The sequence below is a fragment of the Onychostruthus taczanowskii genome, unplaced genomic scaffold (genome assembly GCF_017590055.1).
Source record: "Onychostruthus taczanowskii isolate IOZ18803 unplaced genomic scaffold, ASM1759005v1 scaffold2, whole genome shotgun sequence".
Taxonomy (NCBI): domain Eukaryota; kingdom Metazoa; phylum Chordata; class Aves; order Passeriformes; family Passeridae; genus Onychostruthus; species Onychostruthus taczanowskii.
This window is the reverse complement of record NW_024499239.1, coordinates 21,949,710-21,969,352: the sequence shown is the minus strand read 5'-3', so window position 1 is coordinate 21,969,352 and position 19,643 is coordinate 21,949,710. Positions and strand designations below refer to the sequence as shown.

The 19,643-nt window shown below is 37.2% G+C and overlaps 1 protein-coding gene across 1 annotated transcript in view; it reads right to left on the bottom strand.

The window, feature by feature from the left end:
* POLN (DNA polymerase nu) overlaps window positions 1–19,278 on the bottom strand; it is an 88,624-nt gene extending 69,346 nt beyond the window's left edge. The window contains exons 1-11 of the mRNA XM_041402970.1: window positions 19,152–19,278; window positions 16,037–16,098; window positions 12,120–12,608; window positions 11,572–11,765; window positions 9,674–9,786; window positions 7,686–7,843; window positions 5,084–5,152; window positions 3,683–3,743; window positions 3,407–3,471; window positions 2,544–2,627; window positions 2,057–2,146 (exon numbers count right to left, since the gene is read on the bottom strand). Of these exons, the coding sequence (XP_041258904.1) occupies window positions 2,057–2,146; window positions 2,544–2,627; window positions 3,407–3,471; window positions 3,683–3,743; window positions 5,084–5,152; window positions 7,686–7,843; window positions 9,674–9,786; window positions 11,572–11,765; window positions 12,120–12,608; window positions 16,037–16,098; window positions 19,152–19,272 (1,506 nt within the window). The 5' untranslated portion in view covers window positions 19,273–19,278. The remainder of the gene's footprint in view (window positions 1–2,056; window positions 2,147–2,543; window positions 2,628–3,406; window positions 3,472–3,682; window positions 3,744–5,083; window positions 5,153–7,685; window positions 7,844–9,673; window positions 9,787–11,571; window positions 11,766–12,119; window positions 12,609–16,036; window positions 16,099–19,151) is intronic.
* Window positions 19,279–19,643: the final 365 nt, after the last annotated feature.

Sequence of the window (19,643 nt, the reverse complement as noted above, 5' to 3'; positions counted from 1 at the left end):
GAAGAAATTTTCTTGACAAGCTGAATGAACAAAATACTGGCTGAAGGATGATGTCCTTCAAGCTACCCCAGCCCAGCCCCAAGGAAGCTTTCATTAGGAATGCTGGAGATTGCTTCTTTCCATTTCATTTTCCCTCCTGTCCCAGACACAAAAAGACACATAGACAGAAAAACTTTTCCACAGTAACTTTGGAAACACTGGGGTGTGATGTGTGTGTGTTATTTGTGGCCCTTTGTTTGTTTTTTGTGCTATACAGCATCAATGCAAGAGAGAACATGATGAAGTAGACAAACTAATACATTTATACACATTCATATTTATATACACACAATCCAAGAGGAGAATTTCTCCTGTTCACGCCTTAATAAAAGTTCCAGGAACACTTCAAGAGAAATTCCAATTGTCAAATTAAAAGTAAATAAAATAAAGCATATTTCTGGCTAATTTGATTAGAAGCTGCCAAAAATTCTGTTGAGAAAAAGAATTAAATTATTAAACTAGAGATTGGATATTTAAAAGTACAACAAAAAATACCTGAAACTACAATAGTCCAGGATGAAAAACAGATGCAACTGTACTAAAATTTTTATTTCAAATACAAGGATTTTTTCTTGCTACCAGGGAGAAACTAACATCTTCAGATTAATTGTCTGCTACTTATCTCCTGGAAGGTTTCATCCTCCCTTTCTCTAAATAACCCAGTCTCAGCAGTTGTTGGAAAGAGAATACTGGACTACATAAAAGCATTGCTTTGATTATAGCTACAAATCCTATGTTCCCACAAAAAGGTGACATGAATTCTATTTCACTGATGCCTCCCATTTCCCAAGGCTCTCTGTCACTCTCCAAGGTTACATGTCTGATCTATAAAACCTCCTTCTCCTTGAGTACTGCATGGATTTTATGGCTATACTGTTGAGGTTACTGGAGATCATACTTGGTAGTTCAGACACTTGACTGAAAAGTGGAATTTCCTTCTTAAGAAATAAATATTACCCTTCTGCCTTCCCCAAAGATGTTCATGTTCAGCAATGAGTTGTGCACTTTAACTCCTCTATAAACTAGAGCAATTAAATTATGGCACCAAATCATAAACAGGTGCAGAAATAAATATTACCCTTCTGCCTTCCCCAAAGATGTTCATGTTCAGCAATGAGTTGTGCACTTTACTCTAACTCCTATATAAACTAGAGCAATTAAATTGTGGCACCAAATCAGAAATAGGTGCAACTGCACAGAGGCTTCTTCTCTTCTAAAAAGAACCTCCAGTGCTATTATTATCTTCACAAAATGATTTTTTAATGATCTGACAGGGGGATCAAGAGCACCCTCAGTCAGTTTGCAGGTGACACCAAACTGGATGGAAGAGTTGATATGCTGGAGGGCAGGAAGGCTCCACAGAGGGATCTGGACAGGCTGGATCAGTGGGCCCAAGGGTCTGAGGTTCAACAAGGCCAAGTGCTGGGTCCTGCCCCTGGGTCACAGCAACTCCTGCAGTGCCACAGGCTGGGGCAGAGTGGCTGGAAAGGGCCCCGGGGAGAAGGACCTGGGGATGCTGGTTGAGAGGGGCTGAACAGGAGCCAGGTGTGCCCAGGTGGCCAAGAAGGCCAATGGCACCTGGCCTGGATCAGCAGTGGTGTGGGCAGCAGGACCAGGGCAGTGACTGCCACCCTGTACTCAGCAGTGAGTAATGTGTTCTGTTTTGGACCCTTCATTTCAATAAGGATAGTGAGGTGCTGGAGCAAGTCCAGAGAAGCACAACAGAGCTGGAAAAGGGTGTGGAGCACAATTCTGACAAGGAACAACTGAAGGAGCTGGGGATTTTTAGCCTGGAGAAAAGGAGGCTCAGGGGAAACCTTAAGTAGCTGATTTGTTTTTCCCCACCATGGAGTGCAAGTTTCTTTTCTAGCACAAGTAACTGTAGCACAAATAGTACAATACAAAAATAAAGCATAATCATTAGAAAAAAATCTAGAAAAATCACGATTTCACTGGAATATAACTTAGAAGTTTTGCTAAATCATGCAGCTGGTTTTAAAACTTTTCCCTGTCTCACCACAACTTCTGAGGTGGATACGAGCTGTTGTATTTCAGTTCTGTGAAGTTTCTCACACAGCGTATGGAGCTTTAACTTATCAAACAGTACCTAAAGTAAGAAAAAGACAATAAATCTTTCAGTGTTTCAAGTGTTGAAATAGAAAGGAAGATTATTGGGTGCTTGAACTTAAACAGAAAACAGGTTACAAGGTAAATAGAGCATGCTGTAGCAATGAGAACTAACACAGAAAATCTTTATTTTTGAGCTATTGAAGCAGTGACATAATTACTAAAAAAAAGAGCATAATTTATGTACATACATATAAATACAGATTATTCAACATCATCATATCTATTAAAAAACTGAGATGTCCCTCATTAAAACCAGAAAATAATTAATAAAGAATAAGTCAGAAGTGGTAAGGATATCTATGCTTTACAGTTCTCCTGTATCAATAAATCTATAGAACATACACCCTGAGTAGAAATAGTAGAACAAATGATACCTCTCGGAGCTGACAACTGCTGGTCAAAAGGAATCGTTCCCCAGCAGCCTCATGAGCCTCCTGTTCAAGCTCTTTGAGCCTCAGCTATAAATTACAACATCAAAATTATTCTGCTTGCACTATTATTTTCTTCAATATCTGCTGCTTCCAAGGTTAATGAGAATCTTGGACCTTTATTTAAAATGGAGTACTTGAGATTGTGTAATCATTTCCAGCTATCAACATTTGGTTGAGTAAATTGCTTATATACTCCTTAATTTATATGGCTTCATGAGCTGGGAAGGGGATTTACTGTAGTAAGAAGTACCAACATTTGTGGTTAAAGAATTCAGGTTACTGAAGCCTATAGAGATCTGTGAGAAACACAGCTATGCAAATTATTCGGATAAATTAGCAATCTGTCAGACCAGTATGATTATCTAGTCAAATTTTATGTTACAAAATGGGATTCTCTTGTAGCTATTTTTATCAAAGAACACTCATTTAAAGAGTGTATTGTTCACAGAAAGAGGGTGAGAAGTCTATCACTCCTCAGGAAGATGGGTACTGAAAGCTGCAGGTTCAGAAAGAGTCATTACCATTTTTACTCTACAACACACCACCCAAAAGGACTCGTGCATTTTGCAATGCAATTTCAGTTCTGGGGCAAGGCTGATGACTCAAATGTGTCTTTTACTTGTGTAAATAAATAGGGAAGTATCCTAAAATGTAAATATAATTATTTATATTTATAACAATATACTAAAAACACCACACTATTACATAAAATGTGACAAAAGTTCCTTCTCTTTTTAATCAGTTATCCTCAGTAAAAGCAAAGATGATGCTATATAATTTTTAAGAAAAAAAATTACAAAATTTACCCCTAGAATCTCTGATGTTTTTTTCAGTTCTTGTTTGTTCACATATATTTTGTGTGTTTCCATCACTGTAAATACAATTTTAGGTTAAGAATATTTATAATTCACAATTTCAATTTTACATTTTGCTTAAGAGTGTAAAATGGAAACTCAAACTCACACAGCTGTTATGAGGCTAAGATAACATTTCATATTCAGAGGAACTACGTTCCACTTGAGCATAGTCAGCAGCTGTGTGAAAATAGTGAAGATTCATATTTTGAACTGAACTTTTCATACCTGCAAGAATTTTGATAAGTGGAAGCTCTAACGTGCAAAATAAGTTCCACAAGCCTTGAGCCTGTAAAGTAAGTTATAAATACATTCTTCAGTATTTCCCAGTGAGCAGTATTTCACTTTCTGTATATTCCCTTCTTACAAGACAACATGTGTTTGTAGCATGAAATACTACTTAGTGTAAATTATAGTTTCTAAATGCTGTCACTTCTCTTTGTGGGGAATAGGAATTTTGCAATAGTAACTATTTTGTACAAGAATGCTAATAGAAAAAAATATATACATCTTTTTTCTAAACAGTTTGTTTTTAAAGCAATCTTCATTATAATAGGACACACAGTTATCCTTTTACCTTTGTTCACTTGAACAATTAAGCAACCATTCATAATTCATAGCTTTCTTTCCATTAGGGAGAAAATAAGAGTTGAAAGGGTCACGTGCCCAAATTACTTATAGAGAACAGAAAGTGTGGTATTTTTCTAACCACTGAAGCAACCTGACTTATCTAAAAATTCTTGGGAGCTCAATCTCAGCATTTCTGTGACTTTGGTGTTTCCCTGCTGCCTCCCTTCACAGACTGTTCACCACACTGCTGATATCCACATTAACATGGCTCCATCATGGTCTAAGCCCTAACCTGCTACCAGCAACTTCAAAGATAATCCCTGGGAAACTGTGATGCCCCTTCTACCAGAACCTGGGTGTATCCCTAAATTCTGGCACTTTCCCAGGTATATGATCACAGGCAGAAAACACACATACCCCAACAGATTTCTTGAGATGCATTCTGAACTGCAATAAGGGGTAAAATAGAATAAAATAGTTCACTTGGAAGGGACCTGCAATGACTATCTAGTCACATTGCCTGGTCAATTCAGGGCTGACTAAAATTTAAAGTGTATGATAAAGGCACTGTCCAATTGCCTCAAACACTGACAGGCCTGGGCCAGCAACCACATCTCTGGGCTGCCTGTCCCAGCATGTGAGCAGTGCTTGGTTAACACAACCTAGAACAAAAGATATGCTGAGAGTTTTTATAAGCAAGGAATTCATAGAAAAAAATAGCTATATGTTCTACCTCTTTTAACACTTTTTAGACAGTAATATCTAGATTTAAGATACTAAAAGAAAAGTCAATATTCTGAACCTTTCCTGTTCTCAGAATCTTCATTCAGTTAAATGTAGCAGAGGAAAAGTTTCTCCTAAAGATTAACCTTCACACCATCTCTTTATAGAAAAAAAATGGCAAATTTGATGGACAATTTGTTTTAAAAGTTGACTGCCAATGTAAACCACTAAGGACTGAAGCATTCTATTATTCTAATTTGAATGAGAAATACATCATTAACTCTCTTTAATTCAATACTTACATAGTTATTCCTGAGCAAATTCTTTTTGTCTTACCTTTAAGCCATTAGCAAGGTCCATCATTATGTTATAAAGCTTCTCCAAGTTGACACCTAAGTTTTGATACTGATATAAATAAATCAAAAATAAATCAATAACTTTATTGCTAAGAATATTTTAAATATTTTTAGCAATCTATCTTTTAAAAAGGCATAAATTGTAAAAATGTGCTTTTCTGTATACCTTCTGTTAACGTTTTAGAAATACTGTTAGATCTCTGTCAGACCCCAATCACAGCACTAGATTATGAACATTCCAGATTTTGCCTGTTCCTGTATTTACATTTTGTATCAAGTATAGAGAAATATAGTATCAATAAACTACCTTTGACACTGAAGTCAGAGTTCCCTTACTACTTGTAAAATGAGAGAAAAAGAATGCAAGGAATTTTTCCATATAAGTACAGCCACTTTTGTGACAGACCTGTTCATTTCTTTCCCTTCTGTTCCAGAGGTGTTCCACACAACACCAGGTCACGTCCTTCAATTGGCTAGAATACCATTTAAAATGTATGCAAATACTGAGAAAGATTGTTAGCTCCAATAAGAGGACCATTAAAAATAAACTTAATAAAGTCTGAGAAACAGCAGGCCTGGAAAGTAAGATGCAGAGGGCTCTCTTGAAAGCTGAAATATGCAGATCTACTGATAACGATCTTTATTCTAAAACAGTCTAGTCCATACTGCAGTGAAAAGTCACCAATCTGTCTCCAAGAAACCTTGTCCATACCAACTTGTTCTGGAACAAACGAGCTGTCTGTGAAATACAGACAGCTTGCTTGATCCCTTCCTGGAGGTGGAAAAGAGCCCAGTGACAGGCTTCAACTGACACCAAAATTCCTCATCAGTAAATGCAGCGATGACAAGACCAGCATAATGTTCAGCACCTGTTCCAGCAAATGTTTCAGGGAGTGTGGACCATGACCACTTTGGCACAGCACCAAATATACAGACAAGCAGCACATCCTTGTGCTAAAGGTGTGTGGGTGAGCTGTGGGCTACAGAATAAACCAGCAGTCATTCCAAGTACTGTGGTGGGTGGACAAGACTAGCACAAGACGGGGAGCTTCACTGAAGTAGTGAAGCACAAGATGATTTATCACTTACCACAGATCCCTCTGGTAGTATAGACAACGGTTAGGGATCCACCAGTAAAAACAGAGCAAGAAGACTGAAGAGATAAACCTGGCAAAGAACCAGGAGACACAGGAAGAACTAGGACTCACTAAGCAAAGAGAAAAGCCAAAAAGGAAGTGTGAGAGGGCAGGTGACAAATTAAGGAATAAGGAATGGGGGAGAATAGTCACAGGATGTTACAAGGAGACATTAACTGGGAATTGAGCGAACAAGTCACTCAATTACGCATAAAGATACTGGAGATGGCTGTGGCAAGGAAACAAACTAGACCTGAAGTAGGACAGGAAGGAAATAAAATGTCAATATTTAACTCAGAGCTGGGAATCAGGATAACAAAATTGAAAAATAACTAACAACAGATGTGATATCTGAGGAACAAAAGACTGAGTCAAGCTAAGGGAAGAGAAGATTAAGGATGCTGACTCACAGCTAGGCCATCACACATAAAAGAACCATAGGAAACTTCTGCCTGTTTGCTTGTCTATTCCTACACTAATAACTTCATTCATGAAGTAGCTTCTGAACAACTGCAGTTTACAGCCAATGCTTTCAAGTAAACTGCCTCTGGATTTGTCAGAAATGTCTACACTGATGGGTAAGTGCCATACAACCAACCCCTGTCTGTGCTCCAAGCCCACTTGACATCTGTGGATTTGTATCCAACAAGTCATACAATCATGGTACAATACTTGGTCTGAATGAGCAAGACCTCTGAAAAGTGAATGGCAGAAAAAAACCACGTTATTTAGGTTGCTCTATGTCATCTTATCTTTCAAACAACCTCTGAAAGCTAATGTGTCCACAGTAGATCCCCACAGCCCAAAACAGATGCAAATATTTTGTAACAGTCAGGAAATACATTTCAATAGAAATACAGAGGACATTTGATACACTACAGGAAGAACTTTCCATAGTGCAGGGAAAAAAATTCATCATGCATTCTCTCACACTGAGAACTAAAATTCACAGATTTTTAATACAAATGCTTGAGGTTCACATTTGACTCCCTGCTGTTTCTCAGCCTATGATGTGGTGTGTACCAGCTGTGAAATTTAGCAAAATTGTTAATAACAATCAACTAAATACAGGCTACAAGTGCACAGGAACTGGAGAACAAACACAGCATTAGATATTTTGGAAAGGAGAGTTGGAAATAATTTTGCAGGAAGGTGAAGAGAAAAAATATAAAACTATATTAATTCATGCTGTTACTGAACTTTACAGTTTTAAAGGAAAATTTTACAGCTGTTCCTGGACAATGAGCTCTCATCTTGGTAGATGCAGTAAAACCTCCCCTTCTCCCATTGCTTTCGATTTCCAACATGTCACATTAAGAGAATAATTTTTTCCACTACAAAATCTATCCATTATCTATCTTCTTTTGCAATATTTTCTAAACAAAAGTAATTCTATTATCATTTCCTTCCCTTTTTAACCCAAACAATTGAAAACAAACTACTTACAGATAAGTTTCTCAAAGTGCCTGTATCTGTATTTTCTGCTCCCTTTGAAAATGGCTTTTCAAAATACTTCTGTATTAAACACTCAAAGGAAGGAACTGTGTCACTGGGGTTTATCAGCCATGCTGCAATCCTTGGATCTAACACGACACTATTGGCAACTACAAAAACAAGTTATTCAAAATACTTAAATTACCTCCTACACTGAAAAACAGCTCTAAAGTTTTGCCCATCTTTCCTGCACATGGAAAGGGCAAGTATTTACTCTACAAAAATATTAAACATTGAATTCACAGCTGTAACACATGGTCAATACCATGACTACACAGGAGGAAGTGTAGTATTGCACATTTTTGAAGAGTGTTGTTTTGTGAGGTTGGGGTGGACTTTTTTGGTTGGTTGATTTTTCCAAGTTTTCAAATATAAGTAAACTTTTGGCTCCTTAGATTTATTGCAAAAACCTTCCTTTCTTAGAACTGAAAAACTTCAAGGTTTTTTTTTATTATGAGATTCTCCTTCTAGTACAGTTTTGTTATTGTTGTTGTTCACCTGACTGATATCCAGAAAACTGCTATCAGGGACCAGGGAGAGATTTACTTCCTAGCAATCAGACCAAGATTGTGAATGTATATATGAATTCACATATGGGTGCACAATATATTGTTGCCAAAACTCAGAACCTTTTGTCCTTTAGCATGATATGTGCTTACACTGCAGCCTCATGTTCATACAGATGGATAGGATGGGCCAAGCCCAGTGCTGTTTCACTTTCCTGTGAACTACAATCTCAACCTGTGTCCTGCAAGTTCCACAAAGAACAGGAGAAACTAATAATTACACTGCTTTGTGATATATTCAAAGATAAAGTATCCTCTTCAGTAACCCCTAAGTAAGTTCAAACTATGACCTACATTTGTAGAGAAGTCCATGCTACACAACCTTGCAGACTCAGTTACCTGGAAGCAATTTTAACGTCCATAATGCAAGTTACAGCTGCAGGACTACTCTAAAGAGAATTTTAGGGATTTTGTTTATTCTGTTGGAGCTTTGTTTGCTTGTTTTTTCCTAGCAGAAATAATGTGTGAGGAAGCATCAAGTTTCCAAGTTTAAAAGTGTAAACAAGAATTGTTTTAGTTACTAGAAGCTTCAGATTCAAATCCCATGGATCAGGCACTTCCTGTGTGTACAAGTTATAAACTGTCACTATTGCCAGTCCCATTATGGCATTTCTTTTCCCACTTTTCCCATTCCCAGCGCTGGTTTTTGTACAGATCCTCACTGTGATTTACTGATACTTTTCAGATGCTGAACACAAGCTGATGATTCTCCATAAAGACAGACCTTCCTGAAAGGTCCTGTGTACTTTTGTAACTCACTCAGCAGCAATTTCACAGAATTCACAGAATGACTATGTTGGAAGAGACCTTAAAGATCATCTAGTCCAACCCATGCCCTAACACCTCAACAATCTGGTATATGGAACAAAAAAGAAAAAAAAAAAGACATTATATTTACATGTTAGGCTTGTTGCTAGCAATTGCCTTTAAATCCACAGAGAAGAATCTTACTTGTTTCTATCAAAACAACATGGGCCCATTCAAGTGATTCCTAATTCTGACAACTATGAGCACCTCTGGGATTTATTTTAGCCCTTCCTTTTAGCAAAGGAAGATTTTTCCTAGGGAATATGAAACATGAAGTAGTTTGACCTTTTCAGCTATAGTCAGGACTGTGTTGAGAGCTTTTGTTTCCACTGGAAGCTATCCTTAAGTCAATTATTTAATTCCTATTCTGAGAGGAACACATTATCTTGACATGCCAAGACTCTGGTCACAACCTCCCCCATGAAAGGTGTTCTTTTGTATGGTACTAAACTCTGTTTTTCATTATATTACTTAGCCACTAATTTAGTTATTGCTACACTCAGTGATTTTAACAGAAACACCAATAGCACAGAGATTACAGGATGAGATCATAGATTCAATACTTGCCTTGTTTCCAGCTGATTTCATTACCATGAATTTGAAGTAGAGTCCTCAGGAAATCTTTTGCATTGAAGCAAATTATTGGAACTTTGCACTGCAGCATTTGAAACAACACTTGCCTGCACAGAAGTAGTTCATTAACACACACTATACTGCTCCTAGATTTAGTCAATCTATTTACTTTGTTCTTTTAATTAGCACCTAATACTAAACAGTTAACCCAAGACATTTCCTTATTCCTATAAGAACAGAATACTGCATTTGAATATTAAATTCTCAATTCAGTAATCCTCAAAGCAATGTTCTAGAAGAAATTAAAACATCCTAGCAGATATGCTTTATCACATATACATAAAGAAAACAAATCCTTGTTTAACTCTTGAAGCACAACTTTAATCCAAAACACTAACTGGCATCCCTGTAATACTCCAATATACCCAAATAAGATCACAGAGTCTAAACTGATGTAGCGTTATAAAACACTGATTTTAAAGTTACTAGACAATGTAAATTGCCATAACTGCCCTGTGTTAATATGCTGTTTAAATACAAAATGGTTCATCTTTGTCATGTATTTCCATACCTCTTGAAGATGTCTATAATTCCCTCATTCAGGATATTTTAAATAGGTATGAACAACTACATATATATTAGTATATAGATTTACCAACTACGTGTGTCATTTTTTTAGTAAGTTATATTTTGGGCAATATAGAAAAGTAATAGTTTTTATAAAGCATTTTTAATGGTATGAGACCACAACTCCAAGGGTTTGGACATATTAGAAATCACATAGACCACAAGGTATTGCTGTATGCATTATAGATCCATTCCTAAACAACTGCACTATTCCTACAATAAGCAATTACCCACATGTTTCACCTAAATGCTAACAGTCTAAATCAACTTATCAAATTTTTACTGCTCATATGTACATGTTTTACTGATATGTTATTCTCAGTTCACAACAACCTACATTCAAGCTGACAACATGTTGTTAAATTATTTGCCATGTAACCCCAATATTACAGCTGGAGAAGCAAAGCCATGACTTGTTTCAAGCCACAATTTCAAACAGTGGAAGAGATGCAACTAAGAACCAAGTCTCACATCTTGAAATTAATATTTTGTAATTTAATAATCCAAATTCAGCAGTTTACAATAAGACAGCAATTACTGAAAGTCATAAAATATTCTGATGGAGTTTTAACATGCTAGAGTATTACATGTAGGGATCAGATGCAGTTCTCATTTCTCCCTTTTTGGGATATGATTTTCAAGCTAATAGGAATAAAAATGGACTTTGGTATAACAACTGGAAGTTTAAAATATATACTAAATTTTAATGAAAATTGAACTAAGTATTAAGCAGATACATAAAGCCTTTACTTCCAAAATTATATTGCATTATTACTGAATATTAGTAAAACTTCATCTGGAATGCCAAAAGCCATTTAAAAACCCTGTGCTGAAAAGATTTAAAGTATTAACAAAGCTTAAAAAGGGTGTTTAGCACAATAATGTCCATCAAAAATGAAATGCAGTTAAGAAATGCAGTTCAGGAAATGGAAGATAAAATACAAGAAAGATAAACTGGACAAAACATATTCCTTGATGCTGTCCAGCTCTAACAGCTCATAAAGGATTTGCAGGTGAATCTAAACAGCTCCTACCAGAATCCCAACCTAATTCTGAAAGGGCTGCAGTCAGTGATAGGCTGAGCCCAAAGGAAAAGTCTATTCTTATTTGGTTTCTATTAGCCCAGACTTGATACAAACTAACACTGCCAAAATGAAATTCAACGAGCCTGACACGTAAGGGGATTAGGCCTGTGCTAAGTAACCAACATTATTGCTGCTGAAAGCATATGTAAAGCAAGAGTATTTTTTCCTACATGCTCTCACCAAGAAAATTTCTTGTGAACTTGTTCTTGTTCCCGTTCCCAGAGAGATGACTGTTCAGTTTTTAAATAAATTAATTTATCATTTTCATTTGAAGCATTCCAAGTATAGCCAGTTGAAGTGTGACCTGGAGGACAAGGCTGATCAGTTTGATTCTTCACCAGCACAACAACTCCTTTTACTGATGAGGTAGAGGCCTGTCAAGCATAATTACAATAATGTTTCCTCTGACAGATTTTTTGCAATCCTATAAAGAAAAATTCCCAAGTATTTTACAATATGAAACTTATTATGCACACTACACTTACTGCATGCACCATTGACACAGTAGAGGAGCATGCAAGTGTTTCAGCCTTGAAACCAAAATCCCAGTGATTTCATTTTCTCTAAGTTTTACTTGGTTGTTGAAAATTAAATGTAACCTAACTGTACATTTTGGTATGTCATACACAAAAGTGTTGCCACTGAACATAGGTTTGTGATTATCAGTCACATGCACATTCAAATGGCTCTACAGAAGTGACTCTGAACAAAACCCATCCTTCACTAACCTGCTCGGAGTTGAGCTGTGAAGAACCATCTTGAAATATCATAGTAATGACAAAAGCTGCTGCCTGTTCTATAGTTGCAAGGAGTTTGCTTTTTTCTTCACATCCTAAACTGCTGATATCACAAGGATACTTTCCAGAAGACTTTATTTGTCCAGGAGTACAGCTGTGTCTTCTGTCAGGTAGGAACATGCAGGTGTTTAAATGCAATCTTCTTGTTTTCTCTGAACAAGATGTAGACATATTTTGCCTTCTTTTAAGAGGAATAACTATTTTGTTTTCCCTATCCTTCAGGGCTTTTTCCTCTACTGAAAGACTCCTTTCTTGATATTCCCCTTTTGGGAAGCCTGAATCCTGGTAACAGCTCAACATTTTGGTATCTTGACAGCCAAGTAGTTCATCCATATGCACTGTCCTGACTATCTGACCTGCAGTTCTTTTTTCAGGGCTGACAGTTGTTTTTAATGTTGCAATTCTGGAATCACAATCCTCCTGAGGAAATCAGAAATTTTTAGCAAACCAACTATTTGACTTATAAGGAGAAACTAAAAATTGCACTAAGTTAGTTTAGATAAGCTTTCAAGAAAAACTGTTGATATTAACAAAACAGAGCCAGTTTAGGAAAACCACATTACATAAATCAAAATTCAAATTTGTATCAGTAGAGATTTTGTTGACATATACAATTTGCATCCACAACCACTTCTTTTTTAACCTAATATTAGTCCAAAATGGCAAATCAACAACCATAAGAGGCATCTAGTCCAGTAACCTGTCTTCCACATTGACAAGGGTGTTATTGTCTGAAGAGGGAAGAGACCCTTCATCTTTAGCTTCAACATTCAGAGCTCTTTTCATGACAGCTTCATTTGTTATAGAACTTTTGGCAAGGGACTTTAATGACTGCTTTGGAATCTCAACTATGTGAATCAACTGGATCCCTTCAAGCAACTTACAGGATTGCATGATATAAAAAATACATAAGAAAGTTGCATTGAAGTATTATGAGCTGTATGAATAAATGTTACATTCTATTCTGTTTAATCCACTATACCCAGAACAGTTTTTCCTACTCCAGATAGTCCCTGGTCCCTCTACAGCAGCATGCTACTAAACAGCATTGAGTAAATGCTGCATGGTAGTGCTTGAATTCCTCCACCCTTACTTTCTTCAGAAATTTCCTTGCTATGCTACTGGCCCTAGTGGTTTCTTTTGCTAGTTTCTTCTACAAACTCCTCAGCTGAAATAGATTCTCTGCCTTGATTTCATGAACAATGACTCTGGAATGGCAATCAGTGACCCTTCCAAGATTCCCCAAGGTAAATATGTGTTTAACTATTTACAGATAGACAGTTTTGCATCCTCCCTCAATACTTTTTATGCCTCAATCACCATTAGGCCTTAGAGAAGCTGAGGAATGGCAATCAGTGACCCTTCCAAGATTCCCCAAGGTCAATGTGTGTTTAACTATTTACAGATAGACAGATTTGCATCTTCCCTCAATACTTTTTAGGCCTTAGAGAAGCTGGCAAGCATTCTACTCCTGAGGCATTTGAAAAAGATATCTATTAGTGATGCATTTGCAAGCTTTTCCTCAAAGTTATTTTAAACTACACCACTGTATATTTCATTTAACTTAGTCAAATGAGGTAAGTATAGAATAATACAAATTCTGCTAAGTTTTTGCACTACGACATTTTTTAGTAGTCTCCTTTATACTGTGTCTTAGCCATACTACTTTTTCCAGACACAATTTAGTATTCATTTCAGAACATCAATATTCTGCTTTGAATAAATCCCTACACTACCTACAAATTTTCTGGGTTTGGAGGGTGATTCCACATAAGTTCTTTTAAAAGCTTCTTAAATTTTATACAGTTTTCTTTTTGAAAATTAAGCATTACTGTTTTACCTATTTTTCAATGCTTCCAAAAGATTATATTCTCTGTAAGAGCACCTGTCAGTACGGAAGATTTTGGACCTGATCTCACACAGAAACAAATAAAAGCAAACTTTTCTCATGAGTTCTCTAACTGTTCCTCAAAGCAGTTGTCTGCTAATTTTCAGTTGGAACATCATGCATAAGCTTAATATTCATCAATTCCACTGGAAAGTGGCTGAAGTCCCTCATAATTACTGTATTTTGGTCTCTACTAGCCCAGTTTCATTTACTCATTTGCTGTCGTTACCACTGCAAACACTGAAACCTCTTCCCTTCAAAAGAACCACCAGGTCCTGCAGGGCCCCTCCAGTCCCCAAGATGACATTTTTCACTGATCAAAGGCTACTGTCCACCTCCATCCCATCTGTATTGACTGAGCAAACCACAATGACAAAGCCAGAAAGTTTGGGGCTTTTTTATAGTTTCACAATATTCCTCAAACCAGTTCTCATATTCCCTTAGAACTATAGAGTCAAGTGATGAAAAAGGCTTAAGACAGCTCTAGACCATACTTCACAGGACCTACTCTACAGCAAAAGTACAATTACAAGGTTCTAAGTAAACAGGCAAAGGAAGCTAATTCAGCTTCTGCTACTACCAAAATGAATAGTGGCTGTTCTACATGAAGACAAATTAATTGGGCTTTTGCAATGCTAATCAAAGGTGGGCACTATAAAGTTACCAGAAGGGGAAAAATCATATCACAGCAGGGCCAAATGTTTAAGAACCATAGAAAGACAACTAATTCACTCAAGTGTATTCTCCAGACAAACTGCAAATAGTTTTATCATTTAACACAGCAGAATTTAAATTAGCACACTCTAGCAATTATAGAACCAGGAATAAGCAATTCTCCTTTAAAGGTTCAAAAAATATGAACGAAGGAATTTAATTATCAAGTCAGAATAATACAGCTGGAATTACAATTAGCCACAGAGAGAAACAGCAGCTTCCGTGAAGAACTGACCTTCTATTAGAAATAATGACACGGCTGGAAGTAGAGAAAATGACTCCCAGGATGTAGTTTCAGAATTTATGTCAATGTAGGAAGATCTCATTAGATGCAGTGAGTCAAAATTAGAGTGTCATCACTACAAAAAGGGGTTCCACTCCTATCCATGTGCACCCACAGCTGCACGAGTGCCTGTGAGCCAGGGTAATTTGTAGGAAACTATCTCATTCCACACAAGGCATCAGTTCTCTGCATCCTGAGCAACCTGCATGGAATTGAAGTGTGCAACATGCACCAGAGTCAGAGTAAGGAAGGCTGTGAAGTTTACAGCTGGGATTAGTTGCAGCATCCACAACTCACCAATCAACTCAATGGATTTTACAAGCAAAGCCTGAGCTGGGGCTGCCACAATTACCTGCTCCCACTCTTGCACTGGCTCTCACTCACATGCACACCACACCATATTCAGAGAAATTATTAAACCCAAAATTAGGCTTCCTAATACAAAGTAATTTTTCATACAAATCAGCTCACTTTAGGATTGTTCAGTAACAGGAGTCTGAGAACACTTCTAAACTCTGGTGACTGTCTGCATGTGGCAACCTCATTTCTGATCAGTCTGTCATAGAAGACCAACTTCCTGTGAAAAGGGAACAGGAGCTGGGCCCAGACACTCACAGGCCAAATGTAAGATAAGGCAGAGGAAGTTACTTTCATACAAATCAGCTCACTTTAGGATTGTTCAGTAACAGGAGTCTGAGAACACTTCCAAACTCTGGTGACTGTCTGCATGTGGCAACCTCATTTCTGATCAGTCTGTCATAGAAGACCAACCTGTGAAAAGGGAGCAGAAGCTGGGCCCAGACCCTCACAGGCCAAATGTAAAATAAGGCAGAGGAAGTAATCTGAACTATGACTGTATAAAATGTATCATGATAAAGCTTTCCATGAAAGAACCAATCTATAACTTCAAACCTGCTACAAAAAGACTGCTTTTAGTGGTTTTCCATCTTACAAAATGCTTGCCTTTGCATTTCTCAGATGTGCATCCTTATCACCTAGTTTATTTTCCTTTGTCTTCTCTGTACCTTGAAAGAAGAAGAAACAATTTACAATACAAATGAATCTGCAAGCAGCCCATATAACTTAGGTTTCATACAGGGTTATATCACTGAGACTTTTACCAAACCCAAAAGAACTGTAAAAAAATTTCCCTTGACAACCATTTATCAAGTTAGTACCAAACTAGTATTCATGCTTAAAAGGACCCTGCACGTTCCAAAATATGCATGTGCAAAAGACCGTTCTGTCACCATTAAGAAAAAAAAATTACTTAAAATTCACTACAAAGCAGAAAAGCCTTTTCCATGGTATTCAGAGGAAGCATTACTATAATTCTGTAAATATGTGAATTTCCCTCTTTCAAGGAAACACAACTCATTTTGGTCATAGTAAAGCTGGGGGTATGAGCATGAAGGAAAAAAAAAAGAAAAATCCAAACTCTAGAAACTTTACACAGCAAAAAAAAAAAAAAAAAAGAAAAATCCAAAGTCTAGAAACTTAACACAGCTTAACTGTTTTCTTGGAATTTGGCAGCAATATTCCACAAACCCTTTGTTCTGTAAAGCATTATTTGTATTTGAGTTTAGCTTACCATGTTTTACAAACTGACCATGTTTCACCTGCAGGGGATAATTTTTTTACATTGCTCATCTTGCACCAGAATAGGCAGGTAAGAACCAGGTAAGAGAGAGCAAGGAGATTTCAGACCTGACAAACTGACAGGAAGATAAGGTGACAGTCCCACGAGAAGCAGCCCAGCCTCCAGTGCTGGGTCTGACAGAGCACAGCACAGCTGGGGGTCTGGGCCCCCACTGAACTGCCAGAGACCTTTAGCCCAGGCTCTGAAAGCACAGATGCTGCAGCTCCAAGAGAGCTTTGCAAATTCAGCTCAGATTCACACCATTACAAGGGAAACCATTAGGACACGTTTCTTTTCTGCCTTAACACTATCCACAAGTCCCAAGAAGGAGAGAAGCAAGTGAAGCCTGGAATGAAGGAGCCAGGGGTAACAGGCTGGCAGTAATTATCTCAGCGGGCACAGAAAGAGGAAGAGGGAAGAAGAGAACTCCCCTCAAGTGCAGATCTCTCCAGAGCTTGCAATTAGGATTCCTTTATGTCTCAATTATCTTATTGCTCAGCCAAAAGGCACCTCACAGGCAGAGTATGTGTTTTGTCCCCCCATACTGAGTACAACACTAAACTGCTGCTGTCAGCTATGAATTTGCATTACCAGCAGCAAGATACTTTCTGAAACAACAATGGTGTTGACCAACGTCAAACAAAGCACAAAGTAACCTACTTCAATTTACTAGAACCGTTCTTAAAAACACTTGTCTGGGCAAATCAAGACCTTTGTCTACATAAGATAAGCTTATTTATGCATGTTGGTCTAAGTGTATAATCAGGCATTGAGCTCCAGCTCAAACTTCTAACTTAAGCTGTTAGAACAGCCAATACAGCACAGCTGTGTTTGTAGTTTTAAACATTTTATCTTTGTTTTCTCAACACTTTCTACAATGAGATAATAAATTAAGAATGAGAGTATCTGAGTTTACATTCAGTGGTTTTAATTGTTTTACAGCTGGACACTTTTCCTTGACAAATCAATCCCAAGAGAAGGTGATGAGAATTACATTTCTCTCCTCCAGCACACAACGATCAGTATGACAGGTATTGAAGAGATCTGAAACGTCCAGTTTCTGAATTATGACAAAGCATCACCAGATGGCAGCAGAACCCCGTCCCTGCCTTCCAACTCCTCAAGGCTTGATGGAAAGATTGGAGCTCCACTGCCAGGATAACCACAGAATTTCACCTACTAGGTCAACATTGCAGATATTTGTTCTATTTGAGCCCAATATTTACCTTCTAAAGACAAACATTTTTTCCATTAAGTAGAACAAAAAAATTAAAAATCTATCTATAAAATACAGTTCAATGCAGTCTGAAACAGACCAACTAACATCAGAGGTTTGCAGTTGGTTTTGGTTTTTTAAGAGAGATACACTTCTTTTTACAGACCCACACTAAAGGTATATGTGTATATACATATAAATATATATGTATAGACCAGGTAGCAAGAGAAGTAAAATATCAAACTGAGGCTAAAGTGAAATCGAATTTTCTTTAAAATCATTTGGGTTTTGGTCCCACATGCACCATATACAATGTAACATCTCAAAATTAACTCATCCCACATTTCTTTAAACGTGTATCACAGATTTACACAGTGATACTGATACAGATGAACTACTGCCTTTGTCACTGCTACACCACCAGGCTCCACTGATCCAATACTCTACTGAAAGAGAAGCCTGAACCACAATTAATATACAACAGTGGCTGCAAAAACCATGATGTACACAGGAATAAATGTTAGATTTAAAGCCCATTGATCAGATAATATTCCAGGATCTAGTTTTCAGGAGAAAAAAGACAACTGAAATTAGGCAAAACCCTTAACTTTCTACTTCTTTCCAGAGCCACAATTTGACTGACTGTGACTTAGACAGAACTGAGAATAAAACCTGCACCTTGCAAAACCTCCCTAGTGTCCACAATGTTCTAGGTCTGCTGAGGCACTTGTAACATTACCTAACTTGCTCTTTCACTGGGACTTTTGTTCACTCTTCCCCCTAGAATTTCACAAGGAGCACACTGCTAGTGAATGTGTGTTTTAAGGACAGACATGAGTCTGGAGAGCTCACAGGTTTCCTGTTATGTTCCTAGTACCTCCAGTGATCTTTAAATATCTAGTCCAGAGTCAAGTTAATGTATGCATCTAATTTACAACACTGTAGTACTTAAGGAACAGTTTGAAATTCCCATATAATTCTGTACCACATAGCAGGAACAGAAAGAGAAAAAATTAAATTGGTTGCATTCCTTGCACTCACATAACATTACTGAATTGGAAAAGTCCCAACAAATGTCACAGTAACAGTTTAATTCCTTTTCTGAACCTGTAAACCTGAAGTCTCACCTTTTCTTTTCCTCTATTTAAAAACAGAGATTAGAAGTTTGATATTGTGCTTCAATTTTTCAACAGAAAAACACAAACAGGCTATGTTTTACTCACTCTGGTTATTTTCTCTGTTAGTCTGAGCTTCTACAGGAATAGACTGCAAAGCTGTCATAATCCTCTGAGCAATATTAGATAAAGGCACTTTAGAAATCTCACATCCTATGTACCGCTCCATTTCTAAGGTTAAACCTAAACACAGAACACACAAATTATGAATTAATCAGGGCCATGAGTAATCCTCACTTATATTCTGTTGAAATTAAAGACAAAGTATAGTGAACATGTTTAGCCATTCATTCTCAATGGAAAATTACATTTGCTCCCACACGTGCCTATCAGTACTGTATTGGAAATAAAGATATAATAATTTATAGAAACAAACTTCTTGGAAATAGTTTTAATACACCGATTAAAATATCAGCAGTCCTAAGTACAGCTAACTTGTAGTAAAAGAAAACAAAATCTGACAAATAAAACAGGAAGTATGTATGTCTGAGATATTTTCCCCCTCCCAGCATCTTTAACCTGGTCTGTATCTAGCAGGTA